Genomic DNA, 21,948 nt, shown 5'->3' with positions numbered 1-21,948 from the left:
TGAAGTATGGTGAGAGGATGTCAGCCTGCTGAACTGAGGAAGGTAGATACTGAATGTGAACTAGTCCTTGAAGCACCTTCTCTCGAATGAAGTGACAATTGATGTCAATGTATTTAGTACACTCATGAAACACGAGATTAGTAGCTATATGAATAGCTCACTTACTATCACAATGTAGAGATATAGGAAGTGCATATCCACAACCAACTCCTTGAACAAACCAGTGAGCTAAACAAACTCAACAACTGTTGAAGTAAGGCTCCGATACTCTGCCCCAGCAGAGCTTCTCGAAATGGTGGTCTACTTCTTGGACTTCCAAGAAATTAGGGACGCACCAAATTTAACTAGATATCCTATGATAGATCGCCTAGTGATAGGACACGAAGCCCAATCAGCATCACAAAATATTGTAAGGCTATTATCAGCAACAACAAACATGAGAATACTCATTCTAGGAGAAGATATGATATATCGAACCAAACGAACAACAACCTCTATATGAGAAACCTTTGGGGAATGCATGAATTGACTAAGGTTTTGCACTGTATAAGCAATGCCATGCATGGTAATGGAGAGGTATAAAAGCCTACCCAACAACCTCTGGTAAAACACTTGGATTACTCAACAATTCATCAAAAGTCTCACCAATGTGCTTGTCAAATTCATAAGATGTGAGCTTGTGATAAGCTCTAAAGGAGCACCCACACACGTTGCCCCAGCTAGTCCCATATCGGAGATAAGCTCCAAAGCATATTTCCTTTGGTGCATAAGGATACCTCTTTACTCCGAGCAAATTCAATGCCAAGAAAATACTTGAGTTCCCCCAAGTCTATAATTTTGAAACTCTACTGCAAATTGCCTTTAGTTTCTTCAATCATGCTCAAATCATCACTAGTGATTAAGAGATCATTGACATACACTAAGACAATCACAGTTTTTTCACAATATCTTCTAGTGAAAAGTGAATAGTCTAGATGACTCTGAATGAACCCAAAAGATAACAAGGTAGTGGTAAGCTTCAAGTTCCACTGTCTTGAATCCTGTTTAAGGCCATATAGAGATTTAAAAAGTCGACATGCAGTCTGCTTCCCTGCTTTAGAACTGAATCCTTGTGGTAAACTCATGTAGACCTCTTCTTGGAGATCCCCTTACAAGAAAGTATTATAGACATCCATTTGGCTGATGGTCCAATGCTTGACAACAGCAATGGAAATGACAGCTCGCACAGTAACCATTTCAACCACGGGAGAGAATGTCTCTTGGTAATCAAGACCCTCTTGCTGGTTATAACCCTTAGCTACTAACCGAACCTTGAACCTTTCTAATTCCCCAGTTGCCTTGTATTTGATTTTATAGACCCATTTGCAACCAATGACCCTCTTTCCCTGTGGCAAAGGTACTACCTTCCAAGTGTCATTATCTTCTAGTACCTTGATTTCAAGTTGCATTGCTTCAACCCATCGTGGATCCTTGGCTGCCTGTGTATAAGTAGTGGGTTCAACCTCAACTGAGAATCTGGTAAGAAAACTCTAATAAGTAGAAGAAAGTGAATCATAAGAGATCATATCAGAAAGAGGATAAGAACACGTCTGAGCAGCTTGAGGCTCAGAAGAGGCAGATGGAGTTGAAGAGTCAATAAAGGACAGAAGAGAAACATTAAGATTATCTGGATCAACAACCTCTGGAAAGAGCAGCTCAACATTGTCTTGTATAGTCTTGAAAGGGAAGATGAATTCATTGAAAACTACATCCCTACTGATGAAGACTACCTGTTTCTCAAGATCATAAATCTTGTAGCCCTTCTGAAAAATACCATAGCCAAGTAGAACAAACTTAATAGCTCTAGGACTGAACTTATCTTGCTTGGGTAAAGTAGAGGCATAATATAAACACCCTATGATTCTCAATTGTGTGTGAGAGAGAGGATGCGTTTATATAAGACCTCAAACGCAGACTTATTATCTAAGACAGATAAGGGAATCCTATTGATGATACACATTGTGGCTTCAATGCAACATCCCCAGAATCTTGAGGGCAAACAACTTTGGAACTTAATGGCTCTAGCAGTCTCAAGAATATGTCTATGCTTTCGTTCAACCACCCCACTTTGCTGGGGTATATATGGACATGACCTTTGATTTATGATCCTATATGTGTTAAACAAAGCTCCACAAGTAGAGTTAAAGAACTCTGTGCCATTATGTCATGACCCAAATCGGAGGGCCGCGACGGGCACCCGGTGCCTTACTCAACTGAGTACCAACGTAACATATCTTTCTTATCACACCATCATAGGTAAATGGGTCTGAAGGGCCATCATGAGATAACTGGAATAAAATATAAGGGAATACTAGACATAGGATAACTCAACATGATATAAAAACTTATACACGTGACATACGGGCCTATAAGGACGACATGATCATTTGTACACTCAAAACATAGGTCGATAAAGCCATACAAGTATCCATATACATGACATCTGTCTACAAGCCTCTAAGATTACATAAACGTTATAAAGGTCGGGATAGGGCCCCACCATACCAATCAATACATGTCCAAATCATACTGACCAAATAGGCAACTCCGGAGCAAATAGAGTGCACCAATACCTTCCGCTGAGTAATAGCCTACTAGGAGGACTATCAACCCGTCTATCAGGCGGACATGAAACGCAGCGTCTCCAGGCAAAAGGGACGTCAGTACAAATAAAGTACCGAGTATGTAAGGCATGAAAACATGGTGTAAAGAACTCAACATGTAAGTCTAAATATCTCTATGAATCATGAAACATTTATAATGTCATGCATATGCGTGTAAATGTCATACCATGAATAGGTATATGAGTACATGACACCATCAAGCCTCTGAGGGCATCCCATCATATCATCTTGGCCTCTGTAGGCGAAATTATCAATGTATACCAGCTGATCAGGTGGTGGTGTGTATATAACGCCTTAACCTTAACCCATATCCCATATACATATAATATACGCGTATATAACGCCATCTGGTCATGGGTCAATGTACATGTATAAATGAATGCAATGTATAATGAAGTAAGTCAACAAGATCTCTCGGATAAACTTTATCAACTTCGTATTTTTCTGAGACCCGTGAACAGATGATATAATAATAAGACACATGGGGAATCAAGAACATATTCACTCCTAGTACTTCTATGAATATGGCCATTTATGAAAGTTGTGCGTTTGCTCGTTTTGTTTGTATCATATGGATCATGCCAAAAGTAAAGAAGGGATAGCCTTAGCATACCTTTGTCGTTTACCTAACCACACGACATCGGTTCAACCCGTTAGTACTTCAATCTACAACAAATAATAAGGGACCATTGTTAAGCTTACAGAAGCTAGAACTCAACACAAAATGAGGGACTAGCTCATCAACGAAATTTTGGACAACACCTCCCCTTATTCTTTTTACTTTTCTCAAACCTACAAACAAGACCAACATGTCTAGAATGCCAACAAATATATTTATATCAATATCTAACCTCATATTCATTACAATGCATCACCTAAACAGTCCACACCATCTCACCCAACAACCAAGTTCTAACTTGCACTTTCCAAGCCTTCTCTTCTTCCAAATATATCAACCACAATAGCAATGATATTCTTAAGTTATTTCTACTAATTTCCAGCCATAAAACATCAAGAATTCAACTCCAAAATAGTCAAGCAACTACAACAATTCAACATAAAGTTCAACTTACTTCACAAGTTTCCTTTATCAAATCAACTAGATATACATAGTTGATCTTAAATACATATAGGAGAAGTTAAACCTTACCTTGGCAGCAAGAATACTCATCCAACTAAGCTTCACTTCAAGCTCAAATAAGCTTTTTACCCTAAATAACAAAGTAGGTAGATAACTAGGTGATCTTGATCTTCCAAGAGAGAAATCACCTTACCAACTTGTGAATTTGGTCTTGAACCCTAGGATAACTTTGAGAGAGATCTTGGGCTAATATTTTGGAGCTCCTTCACGTTGCAATAGAGAGAGAGGGATTATGAATTATTTATCTAATAAAATTGAGATATATTTATGTTTATATGGACCCACTAATGGGCTTGGGAAGATGGGTCATGGGTTGCCCCAAGACTTGCCCATCTCTATCCTTTTTCATTCCCTTTTAATTTGATCCACAAGCTCTAAGTAGGCGATTCACCTACTTAATCAAGTAGGTGATTCGTGTTGGTCCTTTTTCCATTTTGAAACATGTGTCTCATCCTCATTAAATAATTTAGACATGAATCGAGTAGCTCAAGCAAGTAGGACGAAAAGTAAGTTGGTGAAGCAGGCACGTCGGGTAAGCAAGCAACTCGTTTTTATTTGTCCAAACTCTACTTTCTTACGTTTAAGTGCATTCGTCCTCAACCTAGTCGTTTGTATGTTGAACAAAAATACGGGATGTAATATCATTAGATCACTTTAAATACTTTCAAAGAGAATCTCATTTCCGAGCTTACATCAATTGACTTACGGCGTACTTTCATGTACGAAAATATGGGGTGTAACATCATTCTCCCCTTTGTCACGACCCAAATCGGAGGGCCGCGATGGGCACCCGGTGCCTTACTCAACCGAGTACCAATGTAACATATCTTTCTTATCACACCATCATAGGTAAATGGTCCAGAAGGTCCATCATGAGATAACTGTAATAAAATATATGGGAATACTAGACATAAGACGACCGAACATGATATAGAAACTTATACACGCGACATACGGGCCTAAAAGGACAACATAATCATTTGTACATTCAAAATATAGCCCGATAAAGCCATACAAGTATCCATATACATGACATCTATCTACAAGCCTCTAAGAGTACATAAATGTCATAAAGGTCAGGACAGAGCCCCGCCTTACCAATCAATACATGTCCAAATCATACTGACCAAATAGGCAACTCCGAAACAAGTTGAGTGCACCAACACCTTCCGCTGAGCTGATAGCCTACTAGGAGGACTGTCAACCTGTCTATCGGGACCTGCGGGCATGAAATGCAGCGTCCCCAGGCAAAAGGGATGTCAGTACAAAAAAGTACCGAGTATGTAAGGCATGAAAGAAACATAGTGTAAAAGAACTCAACATGTAAGTCTGAATATCTCTGTGAATCGTGAAACATTTATAATGTCATGCATATGCGTGTACATGTCATACCATGCATAGGTACATGAGTACATAATATCATCAAGCCTCTGAGGGCATCCCATCATATCATCTCGGCCTCTGTGGGCGAAATTATCAACGTATACCAGCTGATCAGGTGGTGGTGCGTATATAACGTCATAACCTTTCCCCATATATCATATACATATAATATACGCGTATATAGAGCCATCTGGTCATGGGTCAATGTACATGTATAAATGAATGCAATGCATAATGAAGTAAGTCAACAAGATCTCTCGGATAAACTTTATCAACTTACGTATTTTTCTGAGACCCGTGAACAGATGATATAATAATAGGACACATGGGGAATCAAGAACATAGTCACTCCTAGTACTTCTATGAATAGAACCATTTATGAAAGTTGTGCGTTTGCTCATTTCGTTTGTATCATATGATTCATGCCAAAAGTAAAGAAGGGATAGCCTTAATATACCTTTGTCATTTACCTAACCACACGACGTCGGTTCAACCCGTTAGTACTTCAATCTACAACAAATAATAAGGGACCATTGTTAAGCTTACAGAAGCTAGAACTCAACACAAATGAGGGACTAGCTCATCTACGAAATTTTGGACAACACCTCCCCTTATTCTTTTTACTTTCCTCAAATCGGTACAGAAATTGTAAATTATTTATCCCCTTAAAGCATATATATATATATATATATATATATATATATATATATATATATATATATATATATATATATATATATATATATATATATATATATATATCTAACATCATATTCATTACAATACATCACCAAAACAGTCCACGCCATCTCACCCAACAACTGTCACGACCCAAAATCCATAAACGTCGTGATAGCGCCAGACTCCAGTGTCACGCAAGACAACAATAAATACTTAATTAAATCCTCATTTTAATATTTTTTTGAAATCGTAAATTTACTTCAATTTATCTAGTAAAAGATGAATTTACAGAATAAATAACCATATTTTCCATTTCCAACAGTGAACATCCCATAATCATCCCAGAACCCGGTGTCACAAGTGAAGGAGCCTTTTCTAGAAATTTAAAATAAAATACAATAACTGTCTGGAATACAACTTGGACAGGACAAAAAATACAATACTCTGAAGGAGACTCTACAGGTTGCGGTGCGTCGTATAGAATGCAGCTCACCTAAGTCCCTGCCATAATCACGCCTCTGCGCATACAAGGCCGCTAAACATATGTGTACCTGCACACAAATGTGCAGCAAGTGTAGCATGAGTACGTAAATCAACGCATACCCAGTAAGTATCCCTCCTATCCTCGAAGAAGTAGTGACGAGGGGTCGACTTCGACACTTACTAGTGGTCCAATAATATCAAGTATAGTAAAGAAGTGAATGAATATGAGAGAGAGTAAATATATGAAATAGACAAGTATAAAATACGTAGTACAAATTTTTCTCTTTACAATTTACTCAAGTTCTCAACTAGCATGTTCCCTTCGTAACCGGAGCATATGTATAGATATAGTGAATTTCATCAAAGAGGTTGTCATAATCCAAATCAGGGAAAAACCCTCAGTACACTGGCTTCTTGCCAAACGTTACGCACGATTCCATAAGGATAATATATATAGGAAATGCCGAGGCATACGACCCGATCCATCATAAAAGTAAATTGTGCATTGCCAAGGGTCGAACGACGCGAACCATAGATGCATCTATTAACTTGCTGAGGCGAACGACCCACTCCTATGAGAGTGTGGTACATAAATCCAGCCGAGGCGAACAACCCAATCCCATAAGAGTGGTAGAAGAAAATACCCTGCTCGCAAATCATACGTGCGGCGCGGTCACATATAAATCTAAGGAATCTCCCCGCTCGCGGATCATACTTGCGATGCGGTCAAATATAAATTTAACATTAAGATGATATATCTTTCTTGATTCTTTTCAAAATATGGGAAATTCAGCTTGTAGCCTTTTAAGAAAATTACCCCGCTCGCGAAACATACATGCGACGCGGTTACACATATATTTCTTAAGCTAGTATAGCATTACTCAATCCTTTTTGAAATTACGAAGTTCAAATAAAACCATTTAAATCTTAAGTTCTTGAATTTCAATTCCTTTCCAAACATTTAATAAGCAAACTCAATCTCGCTCACTCTCGAGGCAGACAATAAACATTAATCAATAACAATATCAACAAGGCATGATGTGAGCCTAAAACAACCCGAACATAAGCATAGTTAGTAGCTACGTACAAACTTTCATCACCTCGTGCGTAGGTAGCCCCCACAAATAGAAGCACACAATAATTTAGTTTACCTATGGGGTTAATTCCCCCTTATAAGATTAGAAAGGAGACTTACCTCGCTTCGTAGTTCCATAACCAGCTTTCGAGCCCTTCAAACCTCTCGAATCGATGCCCAACGCCCCAAAACTATCCAATAATTATGCAAACCCATTAATATACACTCAAATTCTCAATATAATCCAATTTATAATAATTTCTAACCCCGATCGAAAAGTCGATAAAAAAATCACCCTCGGGCATGCGTGCCCAAATTTTGAAATTTTTCGAAGATAAAGTTTACTCATAGCCTCACGAACTCATATATATAATTTTCATCCAATTCCATAACCATTTTCGTGGTTAAAATCCAAGAATACCAAAATTTGTACTACGTATTTTATACTTGTCTATTTCATATATTTACTCTCTCTCATATTCATTCACTTCTTTACTATACTTGATATTATTGGACCACTAGTAAGTGTCGAAGTCGACCCCTCGTCACTACTTCTTCGAGGATAGGAGGGATACTTACTGGGTATGCGTTGATTTACGTACTCATGCTACACTTGCTGCACATTTGTGTGCAGGTACACATATGTTTAGCGGCCTTGTATGCGCAGAGGCGTGATTATGGCAGGGACTTAGGTGAGCTGCATTCTATACGACGCACCGCAACCTGTAGAGTCTCCTTCAGAGTATTGTATTTTTTGTCCTGTCCAAGTTGTATTCCAGACAGTTATTGTATTTTATTTTAAATTTCTAGAAAAGGCTCCTTCACTTGTGACACCGGGTTCTGGGATGATTATGGGATGTTCACTGTTGGAAATGGAAAATATGGTTATTTATTCTGTAAATTCATCTTTTACTAGATAAATTGAAGTAAATTTACGATTTCAAAAAAATATTAAAATGAGGATTTAATTAAGTATTTATTGTTGTCTTGCGTGACACTGGAGTCTGGCGCTATCACGACGTTTATGGATTTTGGGTCGTGACAGTTGTTGGGTGAGATGGCGTGGACTGTTTTGGTGATGTATTGTAATGAATATGATGTTAGATATATATATATATATATATATATATATATATATATATATATATATATATTAAATATCAAAAACTCTTCCACTTCATCCAGTACTCCATCTCTAAGTTCTAACGCCTTATTCCTAAATAATCAGAACCCTTACGTACTATGCATCAGAAGATCCCAGGCTTGGCTTAGCTTAGCTTATTCTCCCACCCTACAACAAGATTGTTTAAGCTGCTGTCTATCGTTCACCTCTGCTTTTATTTTTTTTAAAACTAATGCTTGAATATATATATATATATATATATATATATATATATATATATATATATATATATATATATATATATATATATATATATATATATATATATATATATATATATATCAATATCTAACATCATATTCATTACAATACATCACCAAAACAGTCCACGCCATCTCACCCAACAACTGTCACGACCCAAAATCCATAAACGTCGTGATAGCGCCAGACTCCAGTGTCACGCAAGACAACAATAAATACTTAATTAAATCCTCATTTTAATATTTTTTTGAAATCGTAAATTTACTTCAATTTATCTAGTAAAAGATGAATTTACAGAATAAATAACCATATTTTCCATTTCCAACAGTGAACATCCCATAATCATCCCAGAACCCGGTGTCACAAGTGAAGGAGCCTTTTCTAGAAATTTAAAATAAAATACAATAACTGTCTGGAATACAACTTGGACAGGACAAAAAATACAATACTCTGAAGGAGACTCTACAGGTTGCGGTGCGTCGTATAGAATGCAGCTCACCTAAGTCCCTGCCATAATCACGCCTCTGCGCATACAAGGCCGCTAAACATATGTGTACCTGCACACAAATGTGCAGCAAGTGTAGCATGAGTACGTAAATCAACGCATACCCAGTAAGTATCCCTCCTATCCTCGAAGAAGTAGTGACGAGGGGTCGACTTCGACACTTACTAGTGGTCCAATAATATCAAGTATAGTAAAGAAGTGAATGAATATGAGAGAGAGTAAATATATGAAATAGACAAGTATAAAATACGTAGTACAAATTTTTCTCTTTACAATTTACTCAAGTTCTCAACTAGCATGTTCCCTTCGTAACCGGAGCATATGTATAGATATAGTGGATTTCATCAAAGAGGTTGTCATAATCCAAATCAGGGAAAAACCCTCAGTACACTGGCTTCTTGCCAAACGTTACGCACGATTCCATAAGGATAATATATATAGGAAATGCCGAGGCATACGACCCGATCCATCATAAAAGTAAATTGTGCACTGCCAAGGGTCGAACGACGCGAACCATAGATGCATCTATTAACTTGCTGAGGCGAACGACCCACTCCTATGAGAGTGTGGTACATAAATCCAGCCGAGGCGAACAACCCAATCCCATAAGAGTGGTAGAAGAAAATACCCTGCTCGCAAATCATACGTGCGGCGCGGTCACATATAAATCTAAGGAATCTCCCCGCTCGCGGATCATACTTGCGATGCGGTCAAATATAAATTTAACATTAAGATGATATATCTTTCTTGATTCTTTTCAAAATATGGGAAATTCAGCTTGTAGCCTTTTAAGAAAATTACCCCGCTCGCGAAACATACATGCGACGCGGTTACACATATATTTCTTAAGCTAGTATAGCATTACTCAATCCTTTTTGAAATTACGAAGTTCAAATAAAACCATTTAAATCTTAAGTTCTTGAATTTCAATTCCTTTCCAAACATTTAATAAGCAAACTCAATCTCGCTCACTCTCGAGGCAGACAATAAACATTAATCAATAACAATATCAACAAGGCATGATGTGAGCCTAAAACAACCCGAACATAAGCATAGTTAGTAGCTACGTACAAACTTTCATCACCTCGTGCGTAGGTAGCCCCCACAAATAGAAGCACACAATAATTTAGTTTACCTATGGGGTTAATTCCCCCTTATAAGATTAGAAAGGAGACTTACCTCGCTTCGTAGTTCCATAACCAGCTTTCGAGCCCTTCAAACCTCTCGAATCGATGCCCAACGCCCCAAAACTATCCAATAATTATGCAAACCCATTAATATACACTCAAATTCTCAATATAATCCAATTTATAATAATTTCTAACCCCGATCGAAAAGTCAATAAAAAAATCACCCTCGGGCATGCGTGCCCAAATTTTGAAATTTTTCGAAGATAAAGTTTACTCATAGCCTCACGAACTCATATATATAATTTTCATCCAATTCCATAACCATTTTCGTGGTTAAAATCCAAGAATACCAAAATTTGTACTACGTATTTTATACTTGTCTATTTCATATATTTACTCTCTCTCATATTCATTCACTTCTTTACTATACTTGATATTATTGGACCACTAGTAAGTGTCGAAGTCGACCCCTCGTCACTACTTCTTCGAGGATAGGAGGGATACTTACTGGGTATGCGTTGATTTACGTACTCATGCTACACTTGCTGCACATTTGTGTGCAGGTACACATATGTTTAGCGGCCTTGTATGCGCAGAGGCGTGATTATGGCAGGGACTTAGGTGAGCTGCATTCTATACGACGCACCGCAACCTGTAGAGTCTCCTTCAGAGTATTGTATTTTTTGTCCTGTCCAAGTTGTATTCCAGACAGTTATTGTATTTTATTTTAAATTTCTAGAAAAGGCTCCTTCACTTGTGACACCGGGTTCTGGGATGATTATGGGATGTTCACTGTTGGAAATGGAAAATATGGTTATTTATTCTGTAAATTCATCTTTTACTAGATAAATTGAAGTAAATTTACGATTTCAAAAAAATATTAAAATGAGGATTTAATTAAGTATTTATTGTTGTCTTGCGTGACACTGGAGTCTGGCGCTATCACGACGTTTATGGATTTTGGGTCGTGACAGTTGTTGGGTGAGATGGCGTGGACTGTTTTGGTGATGTATTGTAATGAATATGATGTTAGATATATATATATATATATATATATATATATATATATATATATATATATATTAAATATCAAAAACTCTTCCACTTCATCCAGTACTCCATCTCTAAGTTCTAACGCCTTATTCCTAAATAATCAGAACCCTTACGTACTATGCATCAGAAGATCCCAGGCTTGGCTTAGCTTAGCTTATTCTCCCACCCTACAACAAGATTGTTTAAGCTGCTGTCTATCGTTCACCTCTGCTTTTATTTTTTTTAAAACTAATGCTTGAATATATATATATATATATATATATATATATCAATATCTAACATCATATTCATTACAATACATCACCAAAACAGTCCACGCCATCTCACCCAACAACTGTCACGACCCAAAATCCATAAACGTCGTGATAGCGCCAGACTCCAGTGTCACGCAAGACAACAATAAATACTTAATTAAATCCTCATTTTAATATTTTTTTGAAATCGTAAATTTACTTCAATTTATCTAGTAAAAGATGAATTTACAGAATAAATAACCATATTTTCCATTTCCAACAGTGAACATCCCATAATCATCCCAGAACCCGGTGTCACAAGTGAAGGAGCCTTTTCTAGAAATTTAAAATAAAATACAATAACTGTCTGGAATACAACTTGGACAGGACAAAAAATACAATACTCTGAAGGAGACTCTACAGGTTGCGGTGCGTCGTATAGAATGCAGCTCACCTAAGTCCCTGCCATAATCACGCCTCTGCGCATACAAGGCCGCTAAACATATGTGTACCTGCACACAAATGTGCAGCAAGTGTAGCATGAGTACGTAAATCAACGCATACCCAGTAAGTATCCCTCCTATCCTCGAAGAAGTAGTGACGAGGGGTCGACTTCGACACTTACTAGTGGTCCAATAATATCAAGTATAGTAAAGAAGTGAATGAATATGAGAGAGAGTAAATATATGAAATAGACAAGTATAAAATACGTAGTACAAATTTTTCTCTTTACAATTTACTCAAGTTCTCAACTAGCATGTTCCCTTCGTAACCGGAGCATATGTATAGATATAGTGGATTTCATCAAAGAGGTTGTCATAATCCAAATCAGGGAAAAACCCTCAGTACACTGGCTTCTTGCCAAACGTTACGCACGATTCCATAAGGATAATATATATAGGAAATGCCGAGGCATACGACCCGATCCATCATAAAAGTAAATTGTGCACTGCCAAGGGTCGAACGACGCGAACCATAGATGCATCTATTAATTTGCTGAGGCGAACGACCCACTCCTATGAGAGTGTGGTACATAAATCCAGCCGAGGCGAACAACCCAATCCCATAAGAGTGGTAGAAGAAAATACCCTGCTCGCAAATCATACGTGCGGCGCGGTCACATATAAATCTAAGGAATCTCCCCGCTCGCGGATCATACTTGCGATGCGGTCAAATATAAATTTAACATTAAGATGATATATCTTTCTTGATTCTTTTCAAAATATGGGAAATTCAGCTTGTAGCCTTTTAAGAAAATTACCCCGCTCGCGAAACATACATGCGACGCGGTTACACATATATTTCTTAAGCTAGTATAGCATTACTCAATCCTTTTTGAAATTACGAAGTTCAAATAAAACCATTTAAATCTTAAGTTCTTGAATTTCAATTCCTTTCCAAACATTTAATAAGCAAACTCAATCTCGCTCACTCTCGAGGCAGACAATAAACATTAATCAATAACAATATCAACAAGGCATGATGTGAGCCTAAAACAACCCGAACATAAGCATAGTTAGTAGCTACGTACAAACTTTCATCACCTCGTGCGTAGGTAGCCCCCACAAATAGAAGCACACAATAATTTAGTTTACCTATGGGGTTAATTCCCCCTTATAAGATTAGAAAGGAGACTTACCTCGCTTCGTAGTTCCATAACCAGCTTTCGAGCCCTTCAAACCTCTCGAATCGATGCCCAACGCCCCAAAACTATCCAATAATTATGCAAACCCATTAATATACACTCAAATTCTCAATATAATCCAATTTATAATAATTTCTAACCCCGATCGAAAAGTCGATAAAAAAATCACCCTCGGGCATGCGTGCCCAAATTTTGAAATTTTTCGAAGATAAAGTTTACTCATAGCCTCACGAACTCATATATATAATTTTCATCCAATTCCATAACCATTTTCGTGGTTAAAATCCAAGAATACCAATTTTTAGGTTTCCTACCAAAACCCCACAATTTCTACAAATTTCCATATCTAAATCCATATATAAACCATGTATGTAACTCACAACTAGTAGAAATCACTTACCTCATGCTTGATGATGAAATTCCCTCCTCAAAAGCTCCAAACATCGCCCCAAGCCGTGCGAAAAATAGGTGAAATGAGCTCAACCCCGTTTTAAAGAAATTTGCCCAGGTGTTGCCCTTCTTCTTCGCGAACGCGGAACCTTCCTCGCGTTCGCGAAGCACATAAGCCACTGCCCCAAAATTTCTCTTATGCAAATGCGAGATTCCTCTCGGGAACACGAAGCACACCGGGCCAAACTAGCATGAACGCGATTCATTTTACTGAACGCGAAGAACAACCATACTTGCCTCACCAGTAACCCTTCGCGAACGCAGTGCCTCCTTCGCGAACGCGAAGGGCAAATTCCAGCAGCCCTCAACTTCCTCTACGCGAACGCGGGAATACCTTCGCGAATGCGTAGAAGGAAACCAGACACTAGCAAATCTGATGCTTCAGCCATTAACCAAGTCCAAATTCCAATCCGTTAACCATCTGAAATCTACCGGAGGCCCCCGGGACCCCAACCAAGCATACCAGCCAGTCCCATAACACATTACGAACTTACTCGAGCCTTCAAATCACATCAAACAATATCAAAATCATGAATCGCATCCCAACTCAAACTTAATGAACTTTGACACTTCAACTTCTATAACTGATGCCGAAACCTATCAAATCACGTCCGATTGTCCTCAAATTTTGCACACAAGTCACATTTGATATTACAGACCTACTCCAACTTCCGGAAATCAGATTCCGACCCCAAAATCAAAGTCCGCTTCCGGTCAAACTTCTCAAAAACCTTCAAATTTCTAGCTTTAGCCAAATTACTCCAAAATGACCCCCGGACCTCCGAATCCACTTCCGGACGCGCTCCCAATACCAGAATCACCATACGGAGCTATTTCCAGACTCGAAATCCTAAACGAACATCGATAACATTGAATTGCACCTCAACCCAAATTTATGAAATTCTTCCAAAATGCCAACTTCCACAATAGGCGCCGAAACTCTCCCGTGTCATCCAAAACTCGATCCGGACATACGCCCAAGTCCAAAATCATCATACGAACTTGTTGGAACCTTCAAATCCTGATTCCGAGATTATTTACTCAAAAATCCAACCTTAGTCAATTCTTCAAACTTAAAGCTTCCAAAATGAAAATTTTCTTTTCAAATCAACTATGAACTTCCGAAATTTCAATTACGACCACGCGTACAAATCATAATACCTGAAGTAAAGTTGCTCATGGCCTCAAACTGCTGAACGACGCGCTAGAGATAAAAATGACCGGTCGGGTCGTTACATTCTCTCCCACTTAAATTCCTCGAACGTGCTAAGAACTGCACTGGAGTTGTCCGAAATCACTATTTAACACCTCGTGCACCTAATCGTGCTACCACAATACAGTTGAGCACATTAGATCAATCAAATCTATAGATATTCTAATTTATTTAGGCAAATAAGCCTTAGGGCCCAGTTCCAACATCTGGAATTCTCTGCCAGGACGACTTCCCACATACGAACATTGTATCAATCACCACACGATGTACAAGAACATGACTGCATACCTTTGCTGAATTCACACCATGCACCGTAACATTCACATGACCATAATAACATTCTCTGATCATAATAGCCGAAATCCCACGAATCTGATGCTCACAATACATCTCTTGACATATATAAGCCTTGTTTCAACTCTGGAAATACCGCCACGACGGAAGAGATGTGCAGAAATTCATAACTAACTGCTGAGTCAACAAACCATTGAACCTCTCCTCTTAACTAGAATCATCACCTCATTATGAACCAAATAATGGTATTTGCTCTTTAATATGCTTCATATAATCTGATCGTACTAATCCCAGATCCAAAAATCTCGTCTCACCCAGTACAAGCTACTCAGGCAATAAGCTACCTCAGGCACAATCAAAAGTCTCATGTGATGCCATAATGTGCCGATAAGCTACCAACTTGAATGTGATACATAAGGAAAATGAACTCTGGAAGGGATTACTCAACCCATGTAACTAATTAGACAACCGAAGAGGTGTTATGAACCTTCCTCAGAAAATGGGACACAAAACACGCAAAATAGAAAATAAAGGACTGTACTCAACATCACACTGTTGCGGCGCGCAACCCGATCCAAACAACATACCCATGGCAGCGTGCCACCCAATCCACACATAAAATCTATAAGGAAATACTTACCAAGCTAGAATGCTCATTACTACAAAATACATGAATATCGGCCACAATCCCGATCGATAGCAAGCGCTTCACATTGCATAAGATTGAATGGGAAGGAAATAATGGCATAAGCCTCAAAGGTATAAAATTGCACGATGAGGAATCAAGAAGGAAAGTGCTCATAACAACTCTGTAGTCTCTCAAAGATAAGTACAGACGTCTCTGTACCGATCCGCAAGACTCTACTAGACTCGCTCATGACTCGTGAGACCTAAGTGAACCTAGTTCTCTAATACCATGTTGTCACGACCCAAAATCCATAAAGGTCGTGATGGCGTCGGACTCCACTGTCAGGCAAGCCAATAATAAATACTTAATTAAATCCCCGCTATAATATTTTTTTGAAATCGTAAATTTACTTCAATTTATCTAGTAAAAGATGAATTTACAGAATAAATAACCATGTTTTCCATTTCCAACAGTGAACATCCCATAATCATCCCAGAACCCGGTGTCACAAGTGCATGAGCCTTTTTTAGAAATTTGAAATAAAATACAATAACTGTCCGGAATACAACTTGGACAGGACAGAAAATACAATACTCTGAAGGAGACTCTACAGGCTGCGGTGCGTCGTATAGAATGCAGCTCACCTAAGTCCCCGCCGTAATCACGCCTCTGCGCATACAAGGCCGCTAAACATATGTGTACTGCACACAAATGTGCAGCAAGTGTAGCATGAGTACGTAAATCAATGCGTACCCAGTAAGTATCCCTCCTAACCCCGAAGAAGTAGTGACGAGGGGTTGACTTCGACACTTACTAGTGGTCCAATAATATCAGGTACAGTAAAGAAGTGAATGAATATGAGACAGAGTAAATATATGAAATAGACAAGTATAAAATACATAGTACAAATTTTTCTCTTTACAATTTACTCAAGTTCTCAACTAGCAAGTTCCCTCCGTAACCGGAGCATATGTATAGATATAGTGGATTTCATCAAAGAGGTTGTCATAATCCAAATCAGGGAAAGACCTTCAGTACACTGGATTCTTGCCAAATGTTACGCACGATTCCATAAGGATATATATATATATATATATATATATATATATATATATATATATATATATATATATATATATATATATATATATATATATATATAGGAAATGCCGAGGCGTACCACTCGATCCATCATAAAAGTAAATTATGCACTGCCAAGGGTCGAACGCCGTGAACCATAGATGCATCTATTAACTTGCTGAGGCGAATGACCCGCTCCCATGAGAGTGTGGTACATAAATCCTGCCTAGGCGAACAACCCAATCCCATAAATTTGGTAGAAGAAAATACCCTGCTCGCAAATCATACGTGCGACGCGGTCACATATAAATCTAAGGAATCTCCCCGCTCGCGGATCATTCTTGTGATGCAGTCAAATATAAATTTAACATTAAGATGATATCTCTTTCTTGATTCTTTTCATAATATGGGAAATTCAGCTTGTAGCCTTTTAAGAAAATTACCCCGCTCGCGAAACATACACGCGACGCGGTTACACATAGATTTCTTAAGCTATTATAGCATTACTCATTCCTTTTCGAAATTACGAAGTTCAAATAAAACCATTTAAATCTTAAGTTCTTGAATTTCAATTCCTTTCCAAACATTTAATAAGCAAACTCAATCGTGCTCACTCTCGAGGCAGACAATAAACATTAATCAATAACAATATCAACAGGGCATGATGTGAGTCTAAAACTACCTGGATATAGGCATAGCTAGTAGCTACGTACAAACTTTCGTCACCTCGTGCGTACGTAGCCCCCATAAATAGAAGCACACAATAATTTAGTTTACCTATGGGGTTAATTCCCCCTTATAAGGTTAGAAAGAAGATTTACCTCGCTCCGTAGTTCCATAACCAGCTTCCGAGCCCTTCAAACCTCTCGAATCGATGCCCAACGCCCCAAAACTAGCCAATAATTATGCAAACTCATTAATATACACTCAAATTCTCAATATAATCCAATTTATAATAATTTCTAACCCCGATCGAAAAGTCGATAAGAAAATCACCCTCGGGCTCGCGTGCCCGGATTTCAAAATTTTTCGAAGATAAAGTTTACCCATAGCCTCACGAACTCATATATATAATTTCCATCCATTTTCATAACCATTTTCGTGGTTAAAATCCAAGAATACCAATTTCTACGTTTCTTACCAAAACCCCATAATTTCTACAAATTTCCACATCTAAATCCATATATAAACTATGTATGTAACTCACAACTAGTAAAAATCACTTACCTCATGCTTGATGATGAAATCCGCTCTTAAAAATCTCCAAAAATCTCCCCAAGCCGTGTGAAAAATGGGTGAAATGAGCTCAACCCCCGTTTTAAAGCAATCTGCTCAGGTGCTGCCCTTCTTCTTCGCGAACGCGGAACCTTCCTCGCGTTCGCGAAGCACACAAGCCACTACCCCAAAATTTCTCTTACGCGAACACGAGATTTCTCACGTGAACGCTAAGCACACCGGGCCAAACCATCACGAACGCGAAGAACAACCACACTTGCCTCACCAGTAATCCTTCACGAACGCGGTGCCTCGTTCGCGAACGCGAAGGGTAAATTCCAACAGCCCTCAACTTACTCTACGCGAATGCGGGAATACCTTCACGAACGCGTAGAAGGAAACCAGATACTAGCATATCTGATGCTTCGACCATTAACTAAGTCCAAATTCTAATCCGTTAACCGTCCGAAATCTACCCGAAGCCCTCGGGACCCCAACCAATCATACTAACCAGTCCCATAACACATTACGAACTTGCTCGAGCCTTCAAATCACATCAAACAACATCAAAATCATGAATCACATTCCAATTCAAACTTAAAAATTTTTGAAACTTCAACTTCTACAACTGATGCCGAAACCTATCAAATCACGTCCGATTGTGCTCAAATTTTGCACACAAGTCACATTTGACATTACGGACCTACTCCAACTTTTGAAAATAGGATTCCGACCCCAATATCAAAAGTTCACTTCCGGTCAAACTTCTCAAAAATCTTCAAATTTCTAGCTTTAGCCAAATGACTCCAAAATGACCCCTAATCCTCTGAATCCACTTTCGGACGCACTCCCAATACCAGAATCACCATACAGAGCTATTTCCAGGCTCGGAATCTCAAACAGACATCGATAACATTGAATTGCACCTCAACCCAAATTTATGAAATTCTTCCAAAATGCCAACTTCTACAATAAGCGCTGAAACGCTCCCGGGTCATCCAAAACTCGATCCGGACATACGCCCAAGTCCAAAATCACAAAATCGTTGGAACCTTCAAATGCCGATTCCGAGATCTCTTACTCAAAAATTCAACCTTAGTCAATTCTTCCAACTTAAAGCTTCTGAAATGAAAATTTTCTTTTCAAATCATAATACCTAAAGTGAAGTTGCTCATGGCCTCAAAACTGTTGAATGACGCACTAGAGCTCAAACGACCGGTCGGGTCGTTTCAACAACCAAGTTCTAATTTGCACTTTCCAAGCCTTCTATTCTTCCAAACATATTAACCGCAATAGCAATAGTATTCTATAGTATTCTTAAGTTATTTCTACTGATCTCCAGCCATAAAACATCAAGAATTCAACTCCAAAATAGTTAAGCAACTACAACACTTTAACATGAAATTCAACTTACTTCACAAGTTTTCTTTATCAAATCAATTAGATATACATAGATGATCTTAAATACATATAGGAGAAGTTAAACCTTACCTTGGCAGCAAGAATACTCATCCAACTAAGCTTTACTTCAAGCTCAAATAAGATTTTTACCCCAAACAAGAAAGTAGAGAGATAACTAGGTGATCTTGATCTTCCAAGAGATAAATCACCTTACCAACTTGTGAATTTGGTCTTGAACCCTAGGATAACTTTGAGAGAGATTTTGGGCTGATATTTTGGAGCTCCTTCACGTTGCAATAGAGAGAGAGGGATTATGAATTATTTTTCAAATGAAATTAAGATATATCTATGTTTATATGGCCCCACTAATGGGCTTGGGAAGATGGGTCTTGGGTTGCCCAAAGACTTACCCATCTCTATCCTTTTTCATTCCCTTTTAATTTGATCCACAAGCTCTAAGTAGGCGATTTACCTACTTATCACCTACTTAATCAAGTAGGTGATTCATGTTGGTCCTTTTTTCATTTTGAAACATGTGTCTCATCCTCATTAAATAATTTAGACATGAATCGAGTAGCTCAAGTAAGTAGAACGGAAAGTAAGTTGGTGAAGCAGGCACGTCGGGTAAGCAAGCAGCTCGTTTTTATTTGTCCAAAATCTACTTTCTCATGTTTAAGTGCATTCGTCTTCAACCTAGTCGTTTGTATGTTGAACGAAAATACGGGATGTAATATCATTAGATCACTTTAAATACTTTCAAAGAGAATCTCATTTCCGAGCTTACATCAATTGACTTACGGCGTACTTTCACGTACGAAAATATGGGGTGTAACACATTATCAAACCTAACCACCTTGATCTTCCTTTCAAACTGATTCAAAACCATGACAATAAAGGATTTAAGCAAACAAGAAACATCTAATTTAATTCTTGTCATAAATGTCCAAGTCCATCTAGAAAAATCATCTACAAGAGTAAGAAAGTACTTCATGCCATCATAAATGGCATTGTTGCAAGGACCCAAAACATCCAAATAAAGTAATTGAAATGGTTTAGTGGCCCTGCTAGCATTTGTTGGAAAAACAATCCTAGTTTGTCTAGCTAGTGGACACACATCACAATTGTCCAAAGTAAAACTAGACTTATTCTGAAAAAAGAAAATCTTAGTACAACCATGGGAATATGTCCTAATCGTTTATGCCAAATCTCAGAAGTTGTAATTTTTTGTACTGCCATAGATTTATTGTGAGTATGAGTAGTATCCCTGGACCCTAATTTCAACATATACAAGCCGTCTTGTTCTCTACCAATCGCCTTCAACCTCGCACTGAAAAGCTCTTGTAACACAAAGAAGTCATGATAGAATGTTGCACAGCAATTCAAATCCTTTTTCACTTTAGAAGCTGAGAAAAGATTGAATTTAAATGGAGCACACATAATACATCCTTAAGTAGTTCACCTCCGGTTAACTCACATTCCCCAACATGAGTAATCCTAGCAGACTCTCCAGTTGGCATTTGAACTTGTCCTGAACTTCCTTATTCAATATCATTTAACAACCACTGGTTATTACTATTCATGTGATTAGTAGCACCAGTATCCACTATCCAACTTATTCCTTTGTAGGAACATAACAAAAAGTAACTGCCATATGCGCACTAGGAAAAGAAGTACGTGCCATATAAGCACTAGAGTCTAAAAAAGATGACATGTTGTTTAGCATTTGCAAAATCTGATTGTATGTAAAAATAGGAGGTTGAGGTATTGATGGCGGTTGAACTGACTGCAGCTCTGTTTTAGCCAAATGACCAATTATAGAAGTCCCTTTCTTTTTGGACTTAAAGTGAGCTGGATAACCTATGATGTTATAACAGTTCTCCTTGAGATGACTTTTCATGTTACAATAGTTGCACTTTATAAGTTTATAGCATCTCTCTCTAGTGTGTCTCCTCATGTGACAAAATCACACTCAATGTTATAATTTGTTCTCTGCTTCTGATTATTGTTCCTAGAAGTAAACATGTCAGTTGGTTCCATGGACTCAAAAGAGACGGGATGACTACCAGCAGCTATTTTTTGACTCTTATCTTGTAAAACTATGGCATATGCCTGATTCACAGAAGGTGCCTTGATTTTCATTAATATCTGGATCCAAGCTTAACTATAGCCGTCATTTAAGCCCTTCAAAAAATGTCAAAGACGTTGATACTGTAAATGCGCAAGGTATTTTTTTTTTCCACAGTCACAGGGTAGAGCAGGGATGATTGAATCATATTCATTCCACAAATCCT

The 21,948-nt window shown here is 38.1% G+C and overlaps 1 protein-coding gene across 1 annotated transcript; it reads right to left on the bottom strand.

Moving 5' to 3' along the window:
- Nucleotides 1-1,148: 1,148 nt before the first annotated feature.
- Nucleotides 1,149-21,554, bottom strand: LOC138908380 (uncharacterized). Its single transcript, XM_070199042.1, has 6 exons — nucleotides 21,332-21,554; nucleotides 21,132-21,194; nucleotides 20,888-21,060; nucleotides 20,511-20,804; nucleotides 1,588-1,802; nucleotides 1,149-1,515 (listed from the first exon to the last, which is right to left on the bottom strand). Exons 1-6 carry the CDS (start codon nucleotides 21,552-21,554, stop codon nucleotides 1,149-1,151), a joined length of 1,335 nt encoding a protein of 444 aa, XP_070055143.1.
- Nucleotides 21,555-21,948: the final 394 nt, after the last annotated feature.

The sequence above is a fragment of the Nicotiana tomentosiformis genome, chromosome 3 (assembly GCF_000390325.3).
Source record: "Nicotiana tomentosiformis chromosome 3, ASM39032v3, whole genome shotgun sequence".
Lineage (NCBI taxonomy): Eukaryota > Viridiplantae > Streptophyta > Magnoliopsida > Solanales > Solanaceae > Nicotiana > Nicotiana tomentosiformis.
Note: the sequence above shows the minus strand (reverse complement) of the source record. Positions and strands in the feature narration are given on the sequence as shown.